This window comes from Branchiostoma lanceolatum, chromosome 4, assembly GCF_035083965.1.
Source record: "Branchiostoma lanceolatum isolate klBraLanc5 chromosome 4, klBraLanc5.hap2, whole genome shotgun sequence".
Taxonomy (NCBI): domain Eukaryota; kingdom Metazoa; phylum Chordata; class Leptocardii; order Amphioxiformes; family Branchiostomatidae; genus Branchiostoma; species Branchiostoma lanceolatum.
Genome location: NC_089725.1, coordinates 9,524,798 through 9,544,706, shown reverse-complemented (window position 1 = coordinate 9,544,706; position 19,909 = coordinate 9,524,798). Strand labels below are relative to the sequence as shown.

Genomic DNA, 19,909 nt, shown 5'->3' with positions numbered 1-19,909 from the left:
TGAATAACAATCTTATCTGCTGATGTGAAGATCTGTGTAACTAATTTGCAACCTTGGACATATATGGTACTCACTTGGGTTGTTACAGGGGAAGGTGACTTGGAGAGGTCTGGGGTTGAGCTGACAGAGTCCGATGGTCCTCTTCTGTCTGGGTCTGTGTGTGAGTGGCGAGGACGTCCACTTCTGACCGACAGGGCTGACCACTCTGGTCTCCACAGCAGTGACACGTGTGGCAGCACTCGGTGAGGCGGATACGTCGATGAAGTCCTGACCAGGAGAATCCAGTACCACCGTCCCGTTGTTGGGGCTCCACTCTGTCGGCTGGTCGGGTGATGGCGGGGCGGCTGTGGCGGACGATGCCGTGAACCCGATATTTTCTACATGCCCGGGGTAAGGCCTGCCTCCTTCCTGCATGTCCTCCACCACACCTGGCCGCACCACCCTGTAGTCTTCCTCATCATCGTAGTCATCGTCATCATACCTGTGTTAAGGGAGGTGCAGAGAAGTCAGAATCTGGTGCTGCTATACCAGGACTGTCTCCAGCTTTAATTTTGTTCCCGTCCCTCTAATTGTTTGGGAGCCAATTTTTTATGTTGAACCTGTCATTTCAAGCTTCAAAAAATACATTTTCATCAGTTTCATTTCAGGGAGGGAGGGGCAGGTCCTGGAGACAGCCCTGTACTATGCACAGCTTTCTTAAAGGAACTAAGAAATTCAATATGCATACAGTGTACTAGTACTTCAAAGTACAATGCATACATGTGTTAATCTTATGTACAGCACAGTGCAAATAAATGTACAATAAAAAGCCCATGCCGAGATAAATTTTCTAGCTAGGGGTAAGTTCAAAGTTTAGCAATACCAACAAAGCAGGAGTTTGAAGACTGTATATTTGTTGGTAAGGTAAAATCTGGCAAACAAGGTGAAATGAAAACTGGATCAGCAAGGGTGTTACAGAACTTCACCTGGTCAACCTTGGTTAAAGGAAGTCCTGAAGGAGAGCTTTTGAGGTTTGGGGACGACAATTGACGGGTTATTAAGAATTAAAAGAGGGAACATCTACATGCCACTGGTTGGCTTCTTACATCTTGGTGACGTGTATGAAAAAAGAGATTTGAATTGAAAGGGGTTTTTATTAGTAGAATGAGCTTTGGTTTAGTGTTGAATGTATTTCAAAGTCCAGATGGTACCAGTCGTCAAACAGATCCATGCCGGTTGTCTGGTAGAAACTGGGCGGCACGGAATCCCAGAGGCCATTCCCCGAGTGGTCAAGGGAATGGTGGACAAGTTCAAGTTCCACCACGGGCAGGCGGTCCTGGTCAGTTGCCCTATGCCAAGTGCAGTGGTCAAGGTGGTACAAACAGGCTTTCAGTCAAGAAAAGTGACTGACAAAACAGAGGGAGTGCCATCAAGGCACAGAAGGAACACAGAAATGGTTCAAAGTCTACAACATGTGCGACAAATAAGAGTAAGAGGACCGTTGTTTTGTCAGATGTTCACAGTGAAATTTCTCTTCAGATAGAGACAATACAGACAAAGAAAATACCTTGGGTCTTCATCGTCATCGTCCTCGTGGCTGTCGTCCTTGGGTTGTTGTTCGTGGGCGAACTTGAGAGGAATGTTGTGCAGCATGCAGCCGGAGAAGCTGCAGGTGGCGTCGTTCAGGTTGTCCCAGCTGAACAGCCGGTCACCAAGCACGGTTCCTCGCGGCTCGAACCCCTACAGAACATGAAAAGTTTCATGTTGGTGTGTTTCTTTAACTGAAAACATGTAGCGGATTTCCACAATGTATAATTGAAAAATTTGGTTAAGGAGTCTTAAAACAAAATCTCTGAATGATAAATCTACATGTAATCAATAATTTTGAACTGTTGCTAATGGCACACTTCCGTTCAGCCAGGTCACATGAAATACATGTAGGCTTTGGGTCATTTCAACATGAGAAGGGTCATGAAGACTGATCATAGTAAAGAATAAACTTTAACCTAATTTGTATGGAAATAGCGTATTAGTAGTACATGTAGTAGTAGTAGTACATGTCGTAGTAATAGTATATGTAGTTGTAGTAGTTTCCAGTATAAGATCTTAATAAGTTCAGTTACTATCACAGCTGAACTTTCATTTGAATATAAATATTTTGAGTACATACTGGTTTCTACCAGATGTACACTAAGTTTTGAAGGGTATAGTTACAATCAAAAGGCTTTGGAAAATGGACTCACTGCGATTGGGTCAGAGAAGTTGGGCAGCTGGTGGACGGTGAAGCTGACCACAGCACAGGTGACCAGGGTGGCCACAGCAATGCCAAACACCACAAAGGCATGGTTAGCCACCACCTTGGAGTACCTGGAAAGAAAAGAAAAAGTATGTAGTCCTCAACCCAGTGGGAAATTTACTATAGAAGTCTTTAGAATGGAAATGTCTCTTGATCCTGATCTTTGAATGGCTGTTTGGGTCTGAAGGAAAGATGGTTCCTTGACTTGATTAAAAACGTTTGGTTGTCCGTTTAGTCACTTGAACCTCTGGAATAGTCTTTTGAAAATATCAAGGGAGGAGGGGGATGTATATCAGATTCTGCAGTTGAAGTAGCTACTTGACCATTGGAATATGTGGGTATGTAGTAGGTTATCCATGTGTATAAGGCGGAAGTCTATGGTTTATCTTTAAATTGCAAAATACATGTACATGCGCATGTGCATACTGTTCCTCTCTCTGTATAAATGGAGAATATTTCCAAAAGTCTTCAAAGCACTCTACAACAAGCCTCAGGGGGGCTATTTTCTGGCATACCTCTGATGTTCCCAAGAAGTCGCATAAAGATTAAACGAAGCTCAGCGCAAATTTCATAGGCAGTGCAAAGATGAGAACAAATATGTCTCATTTGCCGGTGACTTTTCGTGGGAGGCATCGCTTTCATCTATGGCGAAGCATGCAATCTGTATAATGATGAGCACAATTGATGGTGACTCTTCTTGCATGAGAATTGTAGGGGGCATTTCATACAGCTTTGGCCATGTTTACACATATCTATGGCCTTTGAAAAACATAATTCTTCATGAAGAGAAAATGTGTGTTAGATATCAAAACATTTACCTACGTTTTTGGAGGCTCTTAGTGAGTCTTACAGAGATTTGTTGTAAATGTGCCAATCATGGCCATTTCATGCAAGGCCTTATGAACAATTTGCAAGCTTTGTCAGCTCTACCTTAGTAGCCTTTTAATGTCAAATTTGGTTGCAGGCCTAGAGTTAGGCGGCAGGGAGAAGGTAATACTAATAGAGACATCAGAAAAGTCATTGAAGTGTTTATCAAGGAAATACACCAGGTCCAGTGTTCTTCAAAAGATGAAATACAGCAGTCTCAGTCCAAAGAAGTGTGGGATACCAAACCTCAATATATCAAGGTTAGTGCTACAAAAGGGAACTCCTCTTACAGTAAACACACTACAGCCTAAAGAGGAGTAAACAAAAAAAAACCTGCTCTATATGTTACTGCTGAGGTAGCCCTCTGGTACAAATCACAGTCATGTATGTATTGGTTCACGCAGCAGTTACTGAGTTAGGCAGCAGGGAGAAGGTTAAAAGCGTAAAATTGCTGTCTTTAATCCAATCATGCTTCCATACAGGCCATTACTAAGTATTAACTAGTAAGGTGTCTTTTGGACACCCTACACTAAGAAAAAAATTAGACGCCCTCCTTTTGCAGGGGACACCAAGAGGACACCCTTTTCCCCTGGTAATTATATACGCACATACCTCCTCCACACACACACACACACACACACACACACACACACACACACACACAGTGACCTTTGTTTTTTTTCCTCATACCAGACCCTGTGACAGCATGTAAATTGATTGATAGGCAAAGCTACCAGGTCATCGTTAATCAATAGATCCCAATAGGGCACCACAAGTTTTGGATGCCCTGTCTATAAATCCTCGCTAAAAGCATTTTGTACATGTACCAGCATAGCTCATCTGCCTTTTTGTGTCCATACTCCTGGAAAGGGCTAGACGATCGATCTTATTGACTTTCAAAGTGTGACAGGTGGACAGACAATCGTGATCAGCTCAAAACCTTTACTAAAAGGCTACATGTAGTGATGAATCTGTGCTGGGCTTGACGTGCCTGTTTTCATCGAAATAATAGGAATGTATGTATAACATAAGAATTGATTGCCCAATTATATTTCAGACTATGCTTCAGCTTTACTTTATTCATCCATTGAGGGGAGTTGGAGTGACTTTGCATTCTCAGGGCTCAAAATACTGGGTGCATATTATGCACTTTAGTTTACTAACCAATGTTGGAGACGTGCACCTAAATTTTGGCTGTGGGTATAACAGAGCTCCGTGTTTTTAGCCAGAAAAAATAATAAAAACCTTGTTGTATTATAACATCTACAAACATAATTCCACCAGGGTACATACACATGTAATTCTGCCAACCTGAAAAGATAGTCAAAACAGGTCTCCAACTGTACTCCAAATATAAACTGTACTGCACTAGAGATCTCTACAAGTACAAACCCACTGTTTTTGAAAGTGGCAGATTTATGTAACCTGGCAGATTAATATCAATGGTCGGGTTACTTGTTTAGGATTTTCAAGTCAGCTATATTGTTCATTACAATTTTTCAAAAAGCTTGAAACTGTAAATGTAATTACATTAGGTTATGTTGACACTCTCTGCTGTTGTGCACCCTAATTTTTCTCTGCGGATTTTGCACCGATTAAAAAAAGAATTGAGCCCTGATATGTTGTAAAAGGCAAAGAAAATTGGCTAATCTTTTGATTATGAAACTGAGTCAATAGAATTCTGCAATGAGCAAATAACCATGTGCATTGAATCAGTATTTCAGCTTGATTCGAGATAAATACTCAGCGACGCTTCCTACTGTAAGCTACCGCCAACTACATTCAACAGCTTATCTTTAACTTTAAGGTTGTTGTCGCTGAATTGCCTTGTTTGAGAAAAGATGGCCATAAATCTTACCACCGTGTGCTTAAGATCTGAGTCGCACTATAAAACTACCGTGCACAACATTTCCCTTAGCTTAGGCCTAGGGAAATCAATGTTGTGTTTCCAAGTAATAAGTGCGTTCCTAGGGTTACCATGCAATGTAGCTTGGTAGGGAGAGATTCTCTCTCATTTAGATTTAACAAAATAACAGGGAGTCAACACAAAAAGGACCTAGGTTTGGTAATCTTTTTTCTACTGCAACAGAAATGTTGGAAAAAAATTCTACAACATTTTTATCACTCAAAAGTCAGATAAGAAAATGTATGATATGATTGTCCCTTAAGCTTGCCCATGGTCAACTTCCCATCCAAAAAGGTTAGGGTCGGCAGGTTTTTGTTAAGAGTTTGTTGGGTAACTGAAAACATTTTCCCCTATACATGTAGGCCTTGGCATAATGTAGCAACTTCGCAAGCTTGTATGAATTCATATTCCAAACATAGCCAGCATGTCCCCTCAAGACATGGAAGGTTCTTCAAATAATACAGACTGAGGTTCTACCCTACCCTAGCTTTAGTGCAGCATGGAAAATTCTCTGAGTGGAAAACCAGTCATCAAAATTTGGCAATGACTGGATATTACATGTACTTCATTCCAGCAATTTCTTGGTTCATCAAAGCATGCATTAAGCAAATTCTACATGATCGCACTATTTCTCTCCGGCACACGCCATAAGTAATACTATTCTTTCAAGAGAATTGATAGGCGTAACTTCTGATATACCTCCGGAAGTCACACGGGATGGCTGGCAACCGCGGCCAAATCGTACTCTAATCTTACAGGTTATTCGTCGGGGACTAGTTTATACTTTACTTCTCAAGATATTGCTTCGAAAATTGCCCCAAACGTATTCTTGGCAGCCGCAGTTGTTTCTGTCCCGTGAAATGTTATTAAAGTAATGGACGAAGTAAATGCTCCATGAAATTACTGGGCACTATAGCTTCAATTGACTGCATTTTTCATCACTACAATGTACAGTCCAAGCCTTCCTGCTAACAATGCAGCAGGTCATTCTATCTAACTGTAGACATTTTGTATGTATTTATAGTATACTATTGAGTATTGACTCACTCATACATTTTGTATATAGGTCAATGAAATGGTCAAATTAACAAAGGAGACTGAAATTGGATTGACAGTCGCCTGCCTAAAATTAGATAGACTAATAAATATACATGTATATAAACCAGTTGTCTTTTCAAAGCACATATGCCAGGCACCTAATTTCATGGCTGCCAATTCATTTAATCATTTTGTCTGATTGATTAGTTGATTAAAAAAAATCATCTTTATAGCCAGTATGTCGCCAGAACTTGTTTCAAAATAATCAATAGTGGTTGTCAGTCATGGCTCATTTTAAATACATACTGTGTATATCAAATTATGCGAAAATTTATTTCCAGATACAATTCATTGTGTCCCTTTACAAAATGCCCTCTACTTACAAAATAACCACAAACCAAATCATACCTTGAAGTAGCCTAATGTTACGCTTAAGATCCCCCTCTGATAACGAGCCAAAATTCCCGGCGCAGGTCCGAAATCGATAAAACCTAATTCAAAACGACTCCACCTAAAACCTGCCAGCGTCATTATGCTACTGAAAGGGTGCCGTCAATGAGAAAGCCCCTGGCAAAGTTTAGGATATCAGAACACCTGTTATATTCTTATCAAGAAAATCCTACCTGCTTCTGTATTCAGCACACATGCAGGATTCTACAAGCTGAATGCAACTAACATTTCACCCGATTCTCTTGTCCTTTGAAACTAGGTTTCTCGATGATATATTTTTGGGGCAAAATTAGAATTGCCAAGCAGTCGATTATACTTCCCCTTTGAAAACTTTCATCAATCATGTTGGATGAAAGGTAATATGCTTCAAATCCTTCATATAGACCTTTCCAAGACTTTGTTAGGACTTTTCTCCGAAAAAAAACCAACAACTTATCAAACACCATTGGTTGCCATGTAATATTCAAACACCTGATTAGGAAAAGTTCTACTAACGTTACATTAAGGATTTTTGGGGTACTCTCAAATATCGAAATGTCTACAACATTATCACGTTAGCAGCAGTTGTTATATGCACATCACTGTCAAATATCAATATATCATGACATATATCAAAACCTGCCAATACTAAGAACCAGGCATGAATTTGATGTACCTTCACATTCTAATTCATGGCATATCAAATCCCTCATTGAAGATTACATAAAATGTATGATTAACACACAACCCATAATTTTCTATCATGTATTCCTGTCAGTATTTCAATCTCAACAGGTTTGAGTATATTGCACGAGCTGACTTTAATAGTAATAGTTACCAAGGAGAGTGCCAAAGGATTTGGTCGTCCAATCACACTTGCTTCAGAAAAATTGCCGGAATCTTCCCGGTAGGGTCTCCAAATTACGGGTAAATTGTACGGAGCAGATCGATACAATCAGGAAGGTCATCATTTTTAGGAGTAATGCAAACTGTTCTCCCTAACACGTGCCACAAAGGCCCCACAGGTATACTCTGTCATGTTAGAAGACCATGGGTCTTAAAGTTTAGGGCTATTCTTCAACTTTGCGATTCTTGGTGAAGAAATTTTGCTCCAGAATCAGCCTACTTATATCTTCTAATAATTTTGCAAAGCAAGAAATACTCTTGCCGTTAGAAAAATGTCAAAAATTTTTTTTTTTTACAGGTGTACTGGTGCACCTTATCTAAAAATTTAGGTGCACAAACACTATTTTGGGTGCACAGCATAGAATAAAGTTGAATGACAGCAAAACGTTTTTACAAACCCTAACTGCCTCTCTTAAGAACTTCCATTTGTAATTCTATAAACTTTGAAACTTTAAACAAGTAATACATCAAACAAAGTACAACAAAGGTTACATTGCTTTTTCTTTGAAGAATATTCTGTATACTAAATGTATAAATTTCAACCTACGGCTTAGAAAAATATCTAGGTGCACCCACAGTCAAAAATCAGGTACACAGCTTCAATTTTAGGTACAAAAAAAGTGCACAAGCACCCAGTATTTCCAGCCCCGGTTGGTATTTGATGCGTGGGTTTGATGAAATAAAATGAAGGACAAAACTCTCGGCTATTCAAATTACATTTTTCTTTTCAAAGAAAAACAGTTGAATGCAATTTGTACAATTTGATTCATGTGATGAAAGAATACCAAACCTTTCAGGCATTCTATCTCCACAGAGATGAAAGTGACTTTTGAAACCTCATTTTTCAAACAAGTAATCCACTGGCTATCTATGACATTTCAATTAGGCTGGTTACGTACGAGTATACGATTCGAGAAATCATTCTGTTGTCACATGCCAGTAGCCAGGGGGAGTTCGCCCCCACACGCTCGAAGGTCCATTTTTTGATGATATGTTTTTAAAAGGTGGACTGATTCGTAGCAGGGCTAGAATCTTAGAAAAAACGCTCACTTTGTCTCTGATTTTTCCTTTGAAATCCTCTCAAAAACACAGGAGATGCCATTTCAGAGGGTTCAATTTTGTTAATTTTACGGGGGAGCATGACCCCGGACCCCCCCTAGAAAGGTCACGCTGGGCAGTGCTCGCTGGTTCCTCTCATGGCATGAAGAAACTCCCCCAAACAATATCCAGTGGCTACGGGCATGACTATTGAAATGTTAGAGACCCTAATAAAATGATCACCAGCACACAATTCACTCTTGACACGATTTGTTTGAAGGCTATAACGAATGACCTAATTACCTTGGATCCTTAATTATCCTCCACTCCAGGACCAGTCTGGAAGAGTGAGGGTGCTTGTACCACGGCAACAGTTATAAGTCATCACCATAAATGTTTGCAGTTATGGGGTTATAATATTAGGACATAGACCACAAAAGGTATACCCCAGTAATTTTTGTGACAGTGTTCACAACAACAAAACATACAAACCGAACTGGAGTATTTTATATTAACTTTCAATGTGGTTTTATTTTGCAGTCAGAGGAAAAGGGAAGTTTTTGCTGTGTTTGCGGTTGAAACAATTCTGTAGTACAGTTTGAGTAGTACATGTACATTGGAAACGCTTATTCGTGGTGTCATATAATTTATGGTGGAGAGGTCCCCATACAAACTGTGAAAATAAACCCACTGCAAACTTTTCAAGATTTACTGTTCTCTTGTGTAATCAGTCTTCATCCTTTTGTGAATGTGTTTTTGTGATCATTACCCAATATCTTTAGTCAATAACATTTGGACAGGGTTGATGTTGCAAATTCTATAAGCACAAAATGATTTCACATATACGCCAAAAATAGTTACTCAAGCAACTGGATAAGATTTTGAAACAGTCAGACGTTTCAGACAGCATCCGCTGTCTTTCGTCAGTGACTAATGATTTCACATATAAAAATGTTTCTTTGTCTAATCTTGCCCTTAATGGCATGTCTATATATACATACAGACTAAATGATGCAATAAACTGAAATGGAGAATTTATTATCAAATCCTGCAATATGATCACATTTATCGCAATTTCATTGCCTCTATCAAGGCATTATTAGAAAGAAGATTACATTTTACCAGCATTATTGGTTTAGTTTGTGAGTATGGTATTCATTTGTGAACAGAATAACACTATGGGTGGATTTCTTCAACTTCTAGTAAAGGCTTAGTGTGCAAGTCACAATTGAGGAAAAAGTGATCAAAATGCTTGCCACAGACCTAAACTCGTGAATGTCTTCTCCATTTATAGATTCTGAACCATTATGATATACCAAAGGGCCCGACAAATGCTACCAGATTTGTGCAGTTACCACAGCTTAACTCATCCATTTTCTCCAGAAGTTACTCATGACTTTATCTTCTTTTATGCAAAAGGACACGATTATATGGAATGGCAATATACAATTTAAAAAAAATATCCTATAACAGTTACGGTATGTCTCATTGATAACTTTGTCTCGTAAGCAATATTTTAGAACAAAGTCACCATCATTGTAGTTGTTAATTGCCATACATTGTGCCTGATACAATTGTTGTGCAATAAACTTTGACTTCACTTGTGTGACATTTACTATATAAGGAGATGACTCTTGGTATTATTCCAGGAAGTTTTGAGACTCCTTGCGGAGAATTTTCTTGGAAGAAATTGACTCCTTGACTTGAGGAGCGTCACGACTGCAAGACGACCAATTACCTGCACACTGTAGCCCAAGGTCATGGTTGCGTGTGACCTTTCCCTCCATACTCCCCATATTTGCATAATCTCTGTAGGTACATGTAGTACATACACATTTACCTATCACACGACTGATGTTAGAATTTCGGTGTTACATTTAAAGTCTTGACTTCAATCCAGAATACTAGCATGAAAACTTTCAAATGAGACAAATAACGATAACATAAAATGCATGTTCCGTGAGGTTATACCAATTTCAGGGAACCAGCGTCTTGTTATTTTCCATGCAATAACACAGTAAGGAGACATGTCGAAAGCAGACAAACAGGCTTTGAAGATTTGAGCAACTAGAGAGCTGTATGCTAGTTAATGGGTCTGCATTGCAGGTGGTAGAAATTGGTTCGCTTTTGATCTTTCCGATTGAGTATGATTATGCATGTATGTGGCTGGCTGTAGTATGTTTGCTTGGCTTGTATCATTCTGTTGCTGTGCGTCTCTTTTATGTTGTTTCAAAGGTACATATTTCATGTCCCATATTTCAGCAATCAATAGTAATTACCTGCTTCTGAATGAGAAAATTGTGCTGCATTAGATAGTCTTTCAAAATTTTGTGAGCAAGATGGCAATTTTTTTCAATTTCTTGTAGACCTACTGTAACAGTGTTATGTAAAATTTGTCCGAGGCACTGTGATGATCTCATTTTAAAATCACACTTTTCCTCTAGCTTCCATATTCACATGTAGTACAGAAAGGTTTTGAATTGCAGGGCATTCTTTTTCAGCAAATATTCAAGGGTGTTTTGATGTTGTACATAAATCTCCACACATGATCAAAATGAACTCTATAGAGTAAAGTGGGTACAAAACAACAAGTTTAAACTATCTTATCAATCACCTTAACACTCCCCTTGGGTACCATTGAGTTCAACAAGCTTCAGTCTAATCCTGAGTAAACGCTTTTATTCCAAACAATCTCTTCCTTTGGGATCCATGAATCAAAATCATAAACTTCAAGTTCATCCAGAACACTGCAGCATACATTGTACATGTCAATAACACCAATAAAACATGACTTTGTGACTAATTGTCAAGGAAAAAATTACTTGATGAAGCTTAAGTTTATAATGTACAGTGACCATCATACGGTCAGCTACAATTAGAAATACAAAATATATTTAACATCCGTAATATGTGTAATATCATATTACAATCAGATGGAGCTAATTGTGGGATGTGTTAATAAAAAGAAATAAATGCAACTGGTAATACATGTATTAGAGTCTGGAGACCTCATACCTCCCGGAAATATTCAGAGAAATTAGTAAATTTCTTGTTTCATCTTGTCTCAATGATAAATGCAAATAACACTGTATAATCTATTTTAATTGATGGTCTTCCCTACAAAAATCATATATATTGTACATTTGTATGTGTGAGAGTCTTTTGCCTTTTAATTTCATATTTACTTTTCATCATATATTATGCAAAGGACTTCCACATTTACATACTCTACAATGTCTTCAGGTGATATACACAATGCAATAGACATTGTGGCATCTTGTCTGTTCCCTGAATCTACATTTTTTTATCAAGGACAAAGAAGGTAAATCTGCTGCCATTTTTATACAACATATAGATGTGCAGTATCAAACACAAAGGGGTTAAGTATATGAGGTCAACAAAATATGGCATTTAGTCTTATTCCCCAATGCATTCCACAATTACAAGTAAAAAGATGATTTAAAAAGAACTTACCCCATGTTGTGTTCTGCCGAGAGAAAAGATCACCGGTGGAAGTTAAACTTTCACTATGGCAGCGGATGGCATCTCTTCATGTCAGCAAGCATACATCTGAAGAAAAAACATTTCATGATTTCGTTGTTTCAGCAGTCTGTATATACTTGAGACCCAAGTCACTGTGCGGGTGTTTGTTGCCTTTTGTTCAAACCTTTTTGAAACCTTTGTAACATTACCTAACTGAGATGAGTAAATGTTAGAACAATTTCTAACCTTTGTTTGACTTTCGAAATATTTCTACTGTATTCCAACATGTTCAAACATTTCTAAGGTCAAATTTTCCAACAATTTTGACAAGCAATGCATATCAGGGGCAAGATTTCAAAACGAAAAGATTCAAATCCAAACCTAACATTTGTAGGCAGCGTTGTTTGGGAGAGTTAATATGCAACGTGGTACCTGTACTTCTGGCTTCAAAGAAACACTTCATCGCAGGAAATCCACATGTTTATCCAGGGAATCAGGAGAGAAAGCGTACTTTAACTGTTCAAACATACCGTCCAACTGACCTTTGCTGTGAGTTAGACTACATGTAGGATGTGGCAAACCTTGCACACAGTACACAGGGTGGGACAAGTTTTTAAAAACTCCCCCATGTCCTATAGGGCAAGTACATCAAAAATCTACTGGCCCGAACCAACTCTAGCTTCACTGGTCTGAAATCTAAATTATGCATCTTTACTTGCGTGTAAGTGGAATAGTATCTACCCACATCTAGATAACCCATGGAAAAATCACACCAATGGAAAAATTACACTGGCCCGATCGGCCAAGTATATAGGATCCGGAGGGCATGCACTTTCGCTTGCCCAGTGAGTACATTCTGTTACAGAAAACACTATCAGTATCATACATTATGCTGCCAGCATCATCCAGCTATGATTAACTTGTAGAAAGCCACATGCACATGTATAGTTGGCAGGACTCACGATAAGTCTGCCGGGTCAGTTGGAAAAGATTTGACTACTGCGCGCTAGCTGTATTTGATATGCATGTAATATGAAAACTTTGAAAACATGTTTAGCTGTCTGAAGATTGTTATAAACAGTAATCTAAACCTGTGTGATTTCTACTATATTAGACTTTATGGATCTATCATATGCAACAGTATGAATAAGGTAAAGAATTAAAAGTTATGCATAATTGTCATTTACAGGATAAAGTGGTAAAATGTTATGAAATTTGGTTTGAAGACAGATGATATACTTTTCAGCCTTTTATTATTTTCAAGATTCCCTACACTTTCTATATTGTACGATGTGATCAATGTATATGATAATTATGATTACTTTGCAGCGGCTCAATAACTACTTTCCTTGATATTATTATAACAAAATCACTTTGTGTGCTTCTCCAATTGATGTCAATTTGGATATGCTGCGTCAAAATTGTAATTTAGGTCAATTTTGTTAAATCTGCCACAGAAATAGCTGGATTCTCATAATGACAATTTTAGATTGCGAACATTGCATTATCCTTATATCAAGAGATATCAAGATGTATATAATTGATTGTATTCTATCAGCTGAGCATAAGACATGTGTCTGTGATTATTGCCTTAACGACCACTAAGGCAAATTCCAGCCCATTCTTAACCTGGATGACATGAAACTGACGAAAATGTATTTTCGTAAACTAAAATGACAGATTCAAAAATGAAATTTAACAATATAGGCTTCCAAACAATGAGTTGGATGGAAAAAAAGCTGGAGACAGCCCTGTTGCAGGGCCATGGTTAATGTCAGTTGGGGTATGTACATGTACTTCATCCAGACATCATAAATAATGTACACCCTTGTATATGGTACGATTAGTTGGACAAGGTCCACCTGTAAGCCTTTGGACCACGAACAGCTCGGCAATAAACCATCTGCAATATCTGCTTGTTGCAGGTGTGTGCTGTCACTGGGAAATGTCAATACCTGTCCAGGAAGCTTCATTTATAAGGACTGTCACAATGTTTTGGTATGAGCAGGGCTCGAAATTCATTTTTGGGAATGGCTGCACCTAACCTAAAAATTTAGGTGCACAGAAATGATCTTGCCGGTGTCAGCAAAACGTAATTACAAATCCTAGTGCCTCTCTTAAGAACCTCAATCTGGAATTCTATACTACAAGTAGTAGCTAACTTTAAAATTATAAATAAGTACACAATGTAGTACATGTACATCAAAGTACAACAAAGGTTATATTGCAAGAATACATGTATTCTGTATAAAAGAGTACAATAGTACCTCTACCCTATAGTATAGCCTACAAATACATCTAGGTACACTGGTGCACCCACTGTCAAAAAGTAGGTGCACAGCTCTAATTTTGGGTGCACAAAGGTGCACATACACCCAGTATTTCAAGTCCTGGGAACGACCGTACAAGAGTACGGTGACCTCCTACGGTGGGATCATACTTAGCTGCTATACTCATATAGTCACTGTGATGTTTTGGCAACAACATATGATTCAACCTTTTCTGAAAGGACAGAATGGCCGTGGGCGTGGGTGATCTTTCATTGACCGCATATCCCTTACTATTCCATATCCAACAAAATGCCAGAACACTCTACCCTGAAGACTTTAAGTACATGTACTCCGATAAGCTGAGCTTACTGTCTCAGACACATGGTGACCGGCCAAAAACATGCCATTTCAAACTTTGGAGCATCAAGGAAGGGAAGAACTTTGCAGGTTGAAAGTCGAAGAAGCGAGAAACATATTGGAGTCTAGAACAAGACAAGTGCCTGTTACAGTTATATGCTCGTATGCCGTTTAAAGGTGGTTGTAGGATGAAAAATGTTCTTGCGACAAGTCTACTACATGTAGAAAGAACTGCAAGCATGTACTACATGTAAGAATGCCAGTAGGTACTTCATGAATTGAACTCAAAGTACTACAGTTCAAACAGCTGGTCAGTTCTCATCACTTGTGAATTTGTTGTGATGTTTTATCCTTATAAATAAAATGCGTTTTAATACACATTATCACATGGACAGATGGTGTAGACCAATCAGAAGCCTCCATTGCCCACAATAAGTGGTCTGTTATGAGGCCATAACACACCACTTATTGACGTCATGTCATAACACAACAGTTGCATTTTGTGGAGGGGGTATCTTTTTGATGAATCTTTTTCTTAACCTCGCTTCGCTCACTCAGTGGTTATAGCACATGACCAGGAGTTATGACACCATATACACCTCGGGGCGGGTCATTAACCCTTAAATATGCAATGGGTTCTGTGGAATTAAGTTATCAAGCCTCTCAATCCCTTGGTCCTGAAAGGGCATTTGTGTAGCGAAATCTAGATTTTACTGATGACACACAGGACGCCACCAATTTTATGTTCATGTTTCTGCCTCAAATGCTCTGGTTCCAAAGTTTTGTTCAACCATTCAGTGGACTCTGTCAATTTGGCCAATCATGATTTCTAAATCCTAACCCAAACTGACCTACAAAACCAATGGTCCAAAGAAGGGCAAACTCTACACAGGCTGATACCAGACTAAAATAAGTTTGTAAGCTTCAATTTGAGTTATCGCATTTGATTCAGTGGGGCTCTGCTAATACTGTAAATTCATTTATTTTCACCGGGACTAAATTTCGCATTACTAACGGAAAGGTTGTTTTGAGTTCGCATTTTAAACAATTGCCTATTATATAGTAATACAAAACCCAAATTCATGTTGTCGTGATTTCGCAATCAACGGTCACCGCAAAATCCAAGAATTTCAGAATAAAACTACCACAAACATTTCAGGATTTACATCCTCTACTTTATTCAAGTACATATACTGGACTGCTGCTAAAAACCATAGTATGTACCAAGGAGGTTTAATCAAGAATGTACCAAGTAATGTACTAATCAGATGGGCAGGCAGCTACATGTTAAGGCGCTGACAGATGGCCCAATTCTTCTGTCAAACAGACACACCCATGGCGATAAGAGCCCAGCCTGTCTCATGTAAACTCTGGCAGGAAACAGGAAATCTATGTACATGTACGGTACATGCTTCAATTTGACATCCAAACCACACACTCAACATGGGGTACATACATGTCAGCACTTCAAGGTTGTATTTAGGAACAAACAAGAACATGATGGATGCCATACATGTAGCTTTTATGCATCATTTGTGATACAACACACTAGCCTAATAATACGTATATTGATTCCGCATACAAAATTTGAAAGAATTCACTTGCTAGCATAACCAGAGAAGACTTTTAAAGTCGGTTAAACAGCTTGACAGGATGATGATGATGATTACCAACAACATTTACTGTGACTGTGTGACAGCGTCATCGTGTTGGCATAATAGTTAGGGTATTTCACCCAGACCCATGGGTCCTGGGTTTAAATCCCAACATTCTACTGATGTTATGCCCTTGGGAAAGGCATTTAATACATGACTTTCCTCACTCTACCCTCTTCTATCAAAATCTGAAAGCTCAAGTGTTGAAATGCATACAGAAAATTTTGCAAGAAATGAAGAATGTAACAGAGTCAAGCATGAAGTTTCCCTTTGTATGTATAGTGCATTCTTATGCAACACCTTGGCCAGAAGTCAATGAATTGGTGGTGAAAACTTGGTATTTCTATAGACAGGAAGCTTTCCAGACCATTGCTTGCAAGATAAGAATCTCACGCTTACACCACGGTTTCTAGCAAGCATGTCCAGTGAGGACTTTACAACCTTACAAAGTTGTATTCTTCATGCCACACTCTGTCTGATTATTTGACTAATGTAATTTAGGATGTAGTATGAAGTTTCTTAAATTCTTAAACGAGGCTATATGAAGTTTACAGGTCTGATTTTCAAAAGGTAAATTGCTGGGCATATGATAACGGCGTATTACGAGGTTGTATGTCTGTGGTCTCATGACGCCTTTTATTGCTGCATGCAAATCGCCGATTTTGGCCAAGCATACAGAGTCACCCCTACTCTTCTCGATAAGTGTGTTGGGTTCTTTTACATGCAGAGGTTTGACACTTGAGGCTTACACCTGAAGGGGCCGCTGGCTTTACGTCACCATCCGAAATGACAAGTGCAATCCCTTGCAACATGTTTGTTTGCAACCACAATGGAAATATATAGCTTACCATGGACTGACTCTACTGGCCTACTATTCCTTTTTTTGCCGAATTCTACCATCCATACCCCCATAGGAAGGCCTCAGGTGGAGGCTGATATCAGTACTGTTACGGTACAACTAATCAGTAAGTGTGGAGTCACCTTTGGGCAGTCACTAAGTGCTAAAGGACAAGTGATAATTGAGCAATCTGTAGTCATGCTGCAAAATGTGCATGGGGTACCAAATCATCAATTGTTGCCTGTGAAATCCTTATCACCTACTTGTTCGCAAAGGTCACACAGAACACTTACTACATCCCCTAATCAGAACCATTATCATGATATTTCTCCCATTGGTTGATTGCTCTAATTCATTTATCTAAGAACTAAATTGATAAGATGCAGGCTGTCCAATTAGTAAGACTGTAAGAGACTTGATATGAGTGGCAAACTTTTGATGGAAATCTGAGATTTGCCAATCAAAAGAATCACCTTCAAAAGTACTGTACATGAATAGGGCGAAAAGGGACTGATGTGTGCAAATGAATAATCATGTCCATGTTATGAATATGATTGTGATTCACCAACAAGATGGCCACTTGTTGTACTACCAATCATTACTGTTCTTTCGCCCTTTTGTATCTTTCCATGTACTATAAACTTCACAGTCACACATATCTTCGCACCATCCTACAGTAACATTAGATCTATGGTTCCAAATAATCTCTACAAATTTACAAGAGATTTTTCTCAACCTTTAACAGTTGAGACACATCAATTTTACCAAGTGAAACTTGTGGACATGACGTTAATTTGTGATTTCATTCCATCTACTATAACTGACAGCTGCATTGTAGAATTATCACAACCTCTAATATGCTACCAGTGTACTGTGTAGTGCAATGAATTTTAAGATATCATGCAGTTATTCATAAAACCACCCTCTCTGTCACAGACTCATTTAAGTCTAAATAAAGGTACTGTGCAATTTCAGTATTTTGGTGCCCAAACTGCAAATATTCTGAAAAATAAAAACCTTCAATCAAAATGACATTTGCAACTAATTTTTTCAGCATTTTTGTCACATTTCCAGCGCTGGAATACAACAGTGGCTGATTCAAAATGGCTGATAACTTCAAAGCAGTGGCGGAGGGCAGTGCGCATACTTCAAGACATTCTCACAACACAACAAAGTCGCATTTTTACGCTGTGCTGTGTAATATTATCAGGTACATTCAGCTTATGACCAAAAACAGTGACTTTGTATTAAAGTTTTGATCCATCGATCAGATTCTACAATACAAGTAGTATGTACCTTTCATCTTTTCCTAGAATTTTAGGTCCAATCAACTTCCAGACAAAAAAGACAATGAATATGAATTTCCTTTGAATAAACAAAATTTTGAAAATGAATAAAATAAAGCAGTAAATAATATCAGGTGTATTTGCAGCCAGTGCCACAGGCAGGTACCCAATGTGTAGGGTAATGAGGCTGTTTAACGTGTTCGAGGCACCTCCTCGAGCACGGGACCCCCGTTTTACGTCCCTCCCGGAAGACGATTAGATCTGATTTTTTTCCCATAGAAAGAACCCTGGCACAGTTCTCTTTGGATTTGGGTCTGTTCGAACCAAGGAGTTGATAAATTATAGGGATAAACTACTTGCTAGCGCATTTCTTAATACTTTCACGTGAAGTGTAGACTAAGAGGCAAACATGAAGAAGAAGAAACAATGTACATGTAGCTTCAACCAACTGCCAAGAGGTAGCCTATAGCTAGAACCTGCAAAAGTGATATTGAAACTTCTACCTAATCTGATAATGTGTCAACATAAACACATCAACAAGTCATAACACAAGTTTTCTTGCCACAATTTCTCTCCAAGCAGAGGTGTGTATGCACGACTAAGGTACACATTGGAAATCGGGTCAGCTAAGCTGCCTATAAGATGGCTGACATTTGAAAACAGGGAGCCCAAAGAGGTTAATACTACTAGCTTCAGGTATTAGTGGCTTCAATCTTTGCTTCAACAGAAAGCGGTGGGATAAACATATGTCCACAAAACACATTGTGCTTTGCATATATATTTGTTTGGCTGCAGTTTGACGTTCAAAACACATAGAAATCTTTACTGGATACAGATACAAGATTTCCAAAGTACATGATTACAAACTAGGATTTCTTGAAGTCCAATCTTATAAGTTATATGACAATATTAAGATAAAGAAGGGTGCCCAAGGTAAGTTCCAGAATTTCTAATCAAATTGTTATAAATTGGGTTTTGAATCACAAAGAAGCGTTTAATATTAAACATCTAATAAAAAAAAATCAATATTTGGTATGTCAAATGTCGGCAGCTCACTTTCAAGGATACAAATACAATATTTATAGGTCAAGTCTACCGGTCAAAGCCAAGGTCCTTCCACCGTGACTGAGATCCATAATTCAATCTTATAATAAAATTCGTTACGGCTCTCTTTCTTAAAAGATTTAGAGTATCAACTTACTGTCACAAAGAATAACATCCTGTGTGAAATGAAAAGGGTTTCTTGGATAGCTTTGCTTACGGGAAAAGTTGACGAAAGGTAAACCTATTGAACACACTGTGATAGGCTAAATCGCATCAAGTTTCACACGAGTTGCTACCGGTTGAACGTGAACTACTCCCCACATACTTCAAGAAACGGAGAAGACACTTACCTCAGACAAGACCGTAGGGTGGAGATCTTCGACGAAGGAGGGAAAGACGGTGAGAAGAAGGAGGGCCGCGCTAAGACGTGACGGTAGCGTGTGCCTGCATACCTCCGTCTGCTGCGTCTCCTCTGCGAGTAAACAGTCGGAATCACACGAATATCAGTCGGACTATT

The 19,909-nt window shown here is 38.8% G+C and overlaps 1 protein-coding gene across 2 annotated transcripts in view; it reads right to left on the bottom strand.

The window, feature by feature from the left end:
* The window catches only part of LOC136432477 (protein dispatched homolog 1-like), a 25,091-nt gene extending 5,182 nt beyond the window's left edge, over window positions 1-19,909 (bottom strand). The window contains exons 1-6 of one of the 2 annotated variants that reach the window (XM_066423790.1): window positions 19,743-19,909; window positions 11,934-12,029; window positions 2,223-2,346; window positions 1,547-1,719; window positions 1,191-1,328; window positions 75-481 (exon numbers count right to left, since the gene is read on the bottom strand). In XM_066423790.1, coding sequence (XP_066279887.1) covers window positions 75-481; window positions 1,191-1,328; window positions 1,547-1,719; window positions 2,223-2,346; window positions 11,934-11,938 — 847 coding nt within the window. In that variant the 5' untranslated portion in view covers window positions 11,939-12,029; window positions 19,743-19,909. The remainder of the gene's footprint in view (window positions 1-74; window positions 482-1,190; window positions 1,329-1,546; window positions 1,720-2,222; window positions 2,347-11,933; window positions 12,030-19,742) is intronic. The other variant, XM_066423792.1, reaches the window with a different exon arrangement.